At 46.0% G+C, this 9550-nt stretch overlaps 1 protein-coding gene across 1 annotated transcript; it reads left to right on the forward strand.

Annotated features, from left to right (window-relative positions):
• Nucleotides 1-455: 455 nt before the first annotated feature.
• Nucleotides 456-8444, forward strand: LOC120908849 (ubiquitin carboxyl-terminal hydrolase 20). The gene is made up of 6 exons (XM_040320296.1): nucleotides 456-1864; nucleotides 2525-4758; nucleotides 4841-5111; nucleotides 5190-5552; nucleotides 5621-6266; nucleotides 6338-8444. The coding sequence occupies exons 1-6, from the start codon at nucleotides 1799-1801 to the stop codon at nucleotides 7045-7047; spliced, it is 4290 nt and encodes a 1429-aa protein (XP_040176230.1). The 5' UTR covers nucleotides 456-1798; the 3' UTR covers nucleotides 7048-8444.
• Nucleotides 8445-9550: the final 1106 nt, after the last annotated feature.

Genomic DNA, 9550 nt, shown 5'->3' on the forward strand with positions numbered 1-9550 from the left:
CGGATAGTCGAAAAACACGGATAATGAGTCAAAGTATTTATTTTATCACAAATTCCTGTTTTGTTTTTGAAATTTATTCAAATGTTGTTTATGTTTTGGTAAAACCTTGCCAGTTTTTATAAAATCCATGTTTTTCCGATGATAATATTGTTAACATCTCTGGTAACCTTTTTTTCAAATATCCTCTTCAGCACGCAATGTCATCTTTGTATTGAACTGTCATTTTCCAACAGCATGGATAAACGGACAACCGGATAAAAGGTACTTAGATAAACGGCGCTCCACTTTATTTCCGGCCTAAGAGCTTTGTATGAGTTGGCCCGATTGCCTGGAATATGATGTTTTTTTGGCTGCCAGTGACAGGGTTAATCGGTCGATTGTGTTATGGTGACAGATGCTTTACACAAAATACATCCTCCAACTGTCACTTTTGCTCGGCGGGCCGTTCTGAGGAGCTGTCAATTGGCAAACCTTGTCAAGGAAAAAATGGTGCAGAAAGCAGCGATGAAAATTCGTATCTCATCATAATTTAACCAATTTCGCACGGTCAGCTTGCGGGATGCTTCTGTCTGTGCGGTAATTGTGAGTGTTCTAGTGTTCTGTTCGTTTCTGCACAAATTCGTATTGTAAAAGTGGTAAAAAGGGTCCGGGTGCTGCAACCACTCAGGCCAATTCCAGGAAGATTAGCAGCACCAGCAGAGTATGTTTGCGCAATAAATTTCAAGCATTTTGCTGCAAAAAGTGCATGCAGCCCCCTCATCGATGTTCGATCGATGATGGTGCATGTCGTTAGGACTTGGCAGCAAGTGCTCGTTCGGATTGCTTAGATTTTGTTCGTGGTTTGTACCGATTACAGCGGATCAAACGTTGTACTTACACGGGGGCGACAGACGATCGTGTATTGTCGACAACGTAAACATCGCCGCGAGCTGGTCCACTGACCGTATACGTCACATTCCGAAGCAAACATCTTTGGCAAAAGAAGAGGCACACGGTTGCTTCGAAAACAAAAACTTCCGCTGCTTTTATGAATTTGTAATGCCCAGTGTGTAAATGATTCGAAAATTGTTTCTGGATTGGATGTCTCTTCAACGCAGTTGACATAATCGTGCAATATCCTTAATCTCGCAACCAATCCGAATCCGACCGATAAATCTACCTAGACATAGAGATAAAAGTCGGTCAAATTAGATGTGATCGATCGGATAACATAGGATGTTTGCAAAGTTATTCTAATAGTGTTACACGTGTCGGTGGGATTAGCGAGCGACAAGAGACAGAATGCCATCAAGTGCAACTCGTGCTGCTGCTGTGTGTGCTGCGTGAATAAACGTTCTACTATCATCTGGGCTAGAGTATCGTCAGGCCGTGTTATGTATGCTCCGTAACTCCCGCTCTGCAGCGTTCAACATCGCATAAGCCGATTGTAGCGCCCGTACGGGTCAAACGGAGCTGAAGAAAGTAATAGCCGTGCATTACATAAGCCATTCGCTGAACCGAGTCGGTTGGAGCACGCTGACATAGCCGTTCGCAAGCGACTAAGCTGAATCGTCCAGAGGACTCAGTAGAAGTGACCAACGTGACGGTATATTCATTAGTCGTTGCAGCAGCACTGAACTGTTACTCCACTCTGATTGAGGGAAAGAATCATTCATCTACCTTCGCCTGCTACGTCTGTATGCGTATGGTGTGAGTGTGCTGAGGCCTTCGAGACGGACGGGACGGTGCGGTAGTTCTGCTCCTTCGGTACTGCAATAGCTCGGGAAGGGCCCACCAGCGTGGCCCCGTAACTGCTGCGATGAAATGCGCTCACCTGCACAACGTCGTGCAGCTCTCGCTGGTAGAGTTGTGCAAGCTGAAAAAGGTATGTTTAGCCCCCACTCTTATGCACTTGTTCACTTGCGCTGGGCGGAGAGGGATTTCTTTGTCGGAGATATAAACAAAGGTCTACATGGACAGATGTTGTTGACTAGAATAAGAATTTATTGAGTAATTAGAGAAAAAACTCTACTATCAGATAGGTTATGAAGCAAACCACCGGGGGAAGTGAATGGTTTATTCCCATAATCGGCTGAAATCGGTGTCACGCCTGATGCGCAGGATAAGCTCAATTGGCGTTGAAGGGTCATGTTGAGGAGCTTCACTCTTAGATATAGCCATTAGCGCAAAAAATATGTAAAACAGCTTCGATTCTTGTGCTGTTTTGTGCATTACTAATTTGACGACTCACTGTCTTACCTTACGCTGGTGGTGGTGGTGGTTGTATCTTATTTGTGCTTGTCACAGTTGTCTGATGTGTTATATTTTTTACTTGTTTGTGTTCTACAGTTTGTGAGGCAAATGTTTCGCAGTTTTCCGGTTTCTTTGTATAAATATAACATGTTACTACCCAATATATTTATTTGTTTGCAATTTTAGTTCCTCGCGGCTGCCTTACAAAATGGCTTACGTTTTACACTTGTTAATAGTAGTTCCTTTAAAAACTATTTTTTTCTGATTTTTTTTTCTTTTTTGTGATTTTCAGGATGAATCATGTACGGATTGCGAAACCAATGGGCCGAATCTGTGGATATGTCTGCAAAAGAATTGTCTTCATATTGGGTGTTCGGAGCAGTACAAGGATCACAGCACCATTCATTTCCAAACGAATCGAACGCATTGCATCCACATGAATCTATCCTCACAACGTGTTTGGTGTTATCTGTGCGAATCCGAATTATTCCTTACAAAACAACCGAATTCGCACCAGCACCAGCAGCAGCAACACCATCATCATCATTACCATAACCGGCGGTCGTCGGTTGTGAGCAATGATTCGAGCGATAACAGCCGCTACTCGTCGATGAACAACGACAAGCTGATTGTACATGCGGACAAACTGGTGACGAGTGCATCCACGGCATCTGGTTACGGTGGCACAACGACAGGCGATTCTTGTGATAGCAGCGGCGAAGAGGAAGATTTCGAGCGACATGGCAAATGGAACGGTTTGGTCGGATTGCAGAACCTGGCCAACACGTGCTACATGAACGCGGCCCTGCAAGCACTAAGCAACAGCCCGCCACTTACCGGGTATTTTCTGGACTGTGGAGCCATACTCGAGACCGATCTGTTGGGCGGTACAAACCCGGCGGTTACCAAGCCGGGTCTGTCGAAGCACTACTACAAGCTGATTCGAGAGATGTGGTGTAAGAACCGCCGGTACGTCGTACCCAGTGGCATATTGTGTGGAATCCGCATCGTACATCCTATGTTTCGCGGATATCAGCAGCACGACACGCAGGAGTTCTTGCGATGCTTCATGGACCAGTTGCACGAGGAGCTGAAAGAAGTAACCGCCCCTCCTCCGCCAGATGTACTCTCGAGGGATGCGATCGATGAGCTTGATGATCATTCCGACGGGCATCCTTCACCCTGTTCATCACCGTCGCCATCGCAGTCGGAGGGAGAGTACGAAACGTGTGACAGCGGGGTGTCGGAACGTTCCAGCCTGTCCGATGACCAGCTGTCTCCGACCAAGCTGTTGGCAAGCAAGCGTTTCCGCACATTATCATCCCGTTCGCCGAGCCCACCCGGTTCCGGTGGAGACAGCATTGCAAACCAAAGAATACTACCAACGACACGAACACGCACCTGTTCCATCCGGCAGCATTCACCCGTGGGAAGCAACCGATCGAACGCCAGTATCGCTTCGTCCGCCAGTGTGAACATGGCCGCTTCAAGCAGTCCAGGAACTAGTGGTGGTGGCGGTGGAGGAGGTGGAGGTGCTGGTGATCCGTCCGACGGTGCCACCGCAAAAGAAAAGCTGCCTCAGCGCTCGATAATAAGTGATATTTTCGATGGCAAGCTGCTCTCGTCAGTTCAGTGTCTCACGTGCGATCGAGTGTCAACGCGCGAGGAAACGTTCCAGGATCTTTCGTTGCCCATCCCCGGCAAGGATCATCTAGCCGTGCTGCATCAAACACAGGGCATGGGTTCGTCGGGGTCAGTATCCAGCCTTTCTACGGGTACGGTTGGAAGTGGAAGTGGTGGCACGTCGAGCGGTAGCGGTCTGGGAGCGAGCTCGAGCGGTGGATCCAGTGGTAGTGCAAGCAGTGGCATTACCTGCTCGGACGCTGTATATCCAGTAAACGGTGACAGCTGGCTGTGGTGGTTCTGGAACTTACCGTTTTGGAGCTGGGTACGGTCGTGGTTCTGGGGCCCGGCCGTGACACTGCACGACTGTATGGCGGCTTTCTTCAGCGCAGACGAGCTGAAAGGTGACAACATGTACAGCTGTGAGCGGTGCAACAAGCTGCGCAATGGTGTGAAATATTCGCGCGTGCTTGCCTTGCCGGAGATGCTGTGTGTACATTTGAAGCGTTTTCGTCACGACCTTTCGTACAGTTCCAAAATTTCCAGCCCAGTCCATTTCCCGCTGTACGGGCTGGACATGAGGCCGTACCTGCACAAGGACTGTAGATCGGAAGTAACTTCTTACGATCTGTGCGCTGTCATTTGCCATCACGGTACGGTTGGCGGTGGGCACTACACGTCTTTTGCAAAGCACGACCCAACCGGCAAGTGGTTCGAGTTCGATGATCAGTTGGTCACGCAGGTTACGCCAGAACACGTCCAAAGCTGCGAGGCGTACGTTCTATTCTACCGAAAAAACAACGCAAAGATGGCCACGGTACGAGCGCAGGCAAGCAATCTGCTAGCGATGCAGGAACACGCGTCTGACATTCGCTTTTACGTGTCACGTAATTGGCTTCATCGGTATGTGCCATACAGCTGAGCAAAGCGAACTGTTTGCGCATACGAACGACTTAACCGAGTTTCGTTTTGGAATGTTTTACAGCTTCAACACATTTGCCGAACCGGGACCCATCGACAACTGGACGTTGCTCTGCCCGCACGGTGCATTCCCACCAAATAAGGCGTCCCACTTCTCCAAGTTGGTCGTGCCATTTCCACAGGCCCTGTGGGACTTTTTGTACAAAAAATTCGGCGGTGGGCCGGTGTGCAACCACCTGTCAACGTGTAATATTTGCAAAAAGGCTGCCGAAACGCTGTCTCGGCGGCAGCACTACGAGCTGGAAACGTTTACCGCGTTCAATGATGATTTTCAGGTACAGTGAGCACCAGAAGAAACCGTTGTAGGACTGCCAGTTGGGGCTTTTGTTAATCTTGTTTTGTTTCCTTAACAGTTCAACGATACACCAACCACAATTTATGCGATCTCGATGGCCTGGTTCAGACAGTGGCAGCTGTTCGCTCGCGGGCTTACAACTGACGACCCGGGACCAATCCAAAACAAATCAATCGCCATACAGGGTGACACCAGCGTGCCACTTCGAAATGTACGCCCGTTCTCTGACTATGCACAGATCAACGCGAACCTGTGGCACTTTTTCCACGGCATATACGGCGGTGGTCCTGAAATTGTTTTACAGGGTAATCCTGTTCCACCACCAGCTGCTGTAACGAAAATGCATCAATCGCAGGAGGAACATCCAGCAAAACCGCATCAACAGCAGCAACAGCATCATTCACAACAGCAACAACACAAGGTACAAGTCATACAGAAGTTTTTTTTTTTGAGAAATTATGTATTAACGTGTAATTTCCCTACTTCTAGGAGCGGTCTACTGAATCCATGGATGTTTCGGACGAAGGATCGATGACCAACGCTAAGCAAACGGACCAAGATTCTGCAATCGAGGTAACCATAACTGAACCGTTGCCGACACCACAACAGCAACATCACCCTGCTTCGTCGAGCGCCGGCAACATGAATGTCTCCTTGCCCAGCGTTGGAACGACAAATGCGCGGCCACAGAAAAGTGTTTCGTTTGAGGATAAAGATGCCTACCACGATGAAGACAGTAGTGGTGACGAACTGCCGGAGGATGATGTACCCAGTTCCACAAAGCAGCAAATATTCGTTTCATCTGCTGGAGCGAGTAAGCGAAAATCACAACCTAAGTCCGGCATGGGATCATCATCATCTCGACGTAATGAATCGGGTGGAAAAACAGCTGGTGGTTCTGACACTGGTCCGGCAACAACGAAACGCAAGCAACACGTAACAAGTAGCAAACATCACCATCAGCATGAAGCAACGCCTCCAGTTGCTATGAATGGGGGAGATTGTGTAGGCAATGCAGCATCGGTAGCGGTTACCGCCGCCGCACAAGGGGTCGAGCATTTGGAAATAGGCACCAAAAAGGATCGACGGTTTAAGGCAAGCCTCATGAAAGCATATGGTTTCTTTGGCCCCGAAGGTAAGAAAAGCATTTTCATGTTCCGTTCGTTACGAGGCAACATATACAACAATCCATTTTATTTGTTTTAGGAACATATCAAACCTCTTCTATTGATCATTCTAATGGAAGCGATAGCTTCGGGAACGCCAGTTCGACGCTTCCGCGTGCAGAATCCTTATCCTTTAATACAGCCACGAGTTCCGCTACCGGCATAAATGGACGAACCGTTGCGAGCTCATCTTCAGTTCCCGCGTTCGTTGGGCAATCGGTGGAAACGTCTGCAATGTCGGGCACTCCAAACAAAATGACCATGCAGGATGTGACCATGGTGCTCGCACCGTTGCCACAACCGATCGCAAACGATTCGTCGAGTTCTACTCCTAGCGTTGCAAACATGCACGAGTCAACCAACGAATTGCTTGAGGATGACAACGACAGTAAAACTGGCAGCAGTTCGTTAGCCTCGACAACTTCCAGTGCCAAAATGTATCAGCCGCATACATCATCATCCCGCAAGGGACACCACCGCTATGCCGACAGTGGTGCCTCAGACGCACAGTCGGATTCTGTAACGGAGAAGATTACCGGGGGAATGCCTTTCGGTCGACGGAAGCTTAAGATGAAGTACATGAAAAAGCTAACCGGCAGAAAGGCGGGCAGCAGCGGAGGCCGTGGACGGAACGGCGCAGTAGTTGACGGTGATATCGGCACTGATGAAGGTGACGGCTCGGTAGTGCCGTTAGTGCTTAACGGCCTTGGTGACGGATATGCAGCTGGCGAAGGAGAAAGTGTGAAATGAGACAGGCTGCGTCGTTTTCGCTTTCCATCGCTACGATGAAGAACATGTGCGTGTATGTCGTACTGCGAGGGAAGGTGGAACTAACAACAGATGCGCATTATTTTTCCGTTTTATAATTCGTTCCGATTTTCGTTTATATTAGACCTGGTGGAAGCAGAATATTCATGGTGTGTGTTTGTGTCGAATAAGAATTCCATTTTATTCATTTGTTCGTTACTGCCCGCTGTGTTTCCAAGATTGGTATATTAGCCTGTTTACTTTTAAATATGGGTGGGTTAAAGATACGCTCGGTGCTTACGTAAGCAGCAAGGATTTGTTTCGATATTTATATTTATTTAAGCAACGGTTTATGTTATCGGACGATTTTTTGGAGACGGATGATTAAGTATAAAAGAAAGCCTTAACATTAGCATGGTTTTTGTAAGGCTACGTATCAGTACTATAGGTACGCAATTTTAAGTTCTGCTGGCTTATTGCTATTGCTCACCAGGTTCTTATTACATCCATGGTTCAGTTTCGTTCGTTCTGTTCTGGGTTTATGTCCTAATGTTGGAGAATGTTAAAGGTTATAAACCGTAGCAAAGCATCGAGCCAAACACCGAAAATAGTGGGAAAGGACTCGACATGGCGAAGTTTGATTGTGCATATAGTTGTGAAGCCAAAACTAGGAAGAAATCGGTTGAAGCAAAGAAGATTAAATCATTCAAAAAGCAATTAGTGATTCATATAGACTATTCTAGTTTACACGCGCAATACACCATTATAGCACTTGGTGTGCTGGTGTTAGGCGAAACAGAAAAAAAGCAAATTACACCCTAGTATATACCATAGTTCAGACTTCCTTACCTTTGACATCTGGAATTCACGTATGCACTTAGTGTACGAAACTTCGGAAAGAAAGCCAAACTGTTTGGAAGAAGTATGTCGTAAGCAAATCGAATTGTAACTGCTGCAAAATTGGGAAATTGGCGTGAGATACGATACTATTTAAGTGTTATATAAGTTTCGTTTTGTGATTAAAATTTATTCTTTATAGAATTACGATTCGAATGTTCTACTTCACCACCATTGGGCGGCTTTGACAGCACGTTCCGATAGTTTCTTATTCGGGTGATTCGGCTCTACGCGAGTGATTGCATTTCTGGGGTGGTATTTCTTGAAGGTTTAAGGTTGAGGTTAACATAGTGAATAGACCGTAGAGTTTATGCATAGAACCAGCAGGATAAGTGACCCTAGTGGCAAATTCGTGCCCGGGTTTAATGGGTTAGAGGCAATTTTGGGCCAGCTGCAAGAGCTGTGTTTTTAAACTCTGAAGCGTTTTGCGTTCCAGTTGCTTGCACTTATTGACATGAATAAAACAGGCTACAAACTACAAAGTTTACCAATTCCAAAGAAAATACTCACGTGCAATGATTGGATGCTACCGTATTTCCGAATTCGTTACAATAATCGCGTAGAGGTTGTTCGAGAAATTGTTTCTTTTTTGAATAGCTTAATTTTATTCCCGGTACAGTCGTCAACTCGTAGGACTTAACAACATGCCCGTCATGTGTTCAAACCCCTAATGAACCGTACCTCCATACGTAGGACTGACTATCCTGCTATGTGTAATCAGTAGTAAGTCACTGAAAGCCAAACCCACTAAGTGGTACAGGCAGGCCTTGACCGACAACGGTTGTTGTGCTAAAGAATAAAAATAGAGTTTTTGCCTCGAACCAATAACCTTATTGGGCCACAGGAATATTTGTAACACGTTTCCAACATGCTGCAGGTGCAACAATTGCGGCTTAGGAACAAAGATGATTACAATTGGATGGCGATTTAGTTTTGAAGGTCTAGCTCGAAAAGGTGATACAACTGTGGTTAACGGTGGAATCGTTTTAAAACTCTTCCCTAAGTGAGTTGTTCTATGTTATCGAGATGATAATTTTGAGTCAGTTGTAGTTAAATGATCGAGGTTCTATAAAACGTGAATTATCGGCATGGTTTGAATTTAAACACATGTTTTTACCCTCATTACTAAACGTTCCTATTTCAGCTGTTCCTTCAAACATTGTAAAACATCGCAAAGATAAAACATCGTACAGTCCGTACACGAGATTCGCGGTTTATGCGTTCCCGAGGCATCTTTGCGCATCTCGAAAATCCGCGTAAGATAAATATCACGTTTGCTAGCCAAAATACAGCTAATAAAGTTGATTTTTTTTTGTTTAATTTAGTATTTTTTCACATTTAACCACTTGTTTAATGCGATTCGTGCAGTAAATTGAGAAATTTCTGGCTTTTTGGTGGTTTGAAAATTTGGAAAACGCAGTTTAGCATGTGACAATTCTTGCAGCAAATTTTGCTTATAAGACACATGAACTGTAAAATTAAGAAAACCGCGTATTTACGAATCAGTGTAAATTGAGATCCACGTATCTCGGGAACAGACTGTATATCATAACCAAGCGATGAAATAGAAAATCTCATATCGACGTTTACACGATGGTTCGTAATACAG

Source organism: Anopheles arabiensis, chromosome 2 (genome assembly GCF_016920715.1).
Source record: "Anopheles arabiensis isolate DONGOLA chromosome 2, AaraD3, whole genome shotgun sequence".
In the NCBI taxonomy this organism is placed as follows: domain Eukaryota; kingdom Metazoa; phylum Arthropoda; class Insecta; order Diptera; family Culicidae; genus Anopheles; species Anopheles arabiensis.

Bases quoted from the DNA above. Each gene is read 5' to 3' on its own strand.
- LOC120908849 (XM_040320296.1), top strand. From the start codon at position 1,799: ATGAAATGCGCTCACCTGCACAACGTCGTGCAGCTCTCGCTGGTAGAG. The intron at 4,759-4,840 runs GTATGTGCCATA...AATGTTTTACAG, and splicing joins TCACGTAATTGGCTTCATCG to CTTCAACACATTTGCCGAAC. The intron at 5,553-5,620 runs GTACAAGTCATA...CCCTACTTCTAG, and splicing joins CACAACAGCAACAACACAAG to GAGCGGTCTACTGAATCCAT.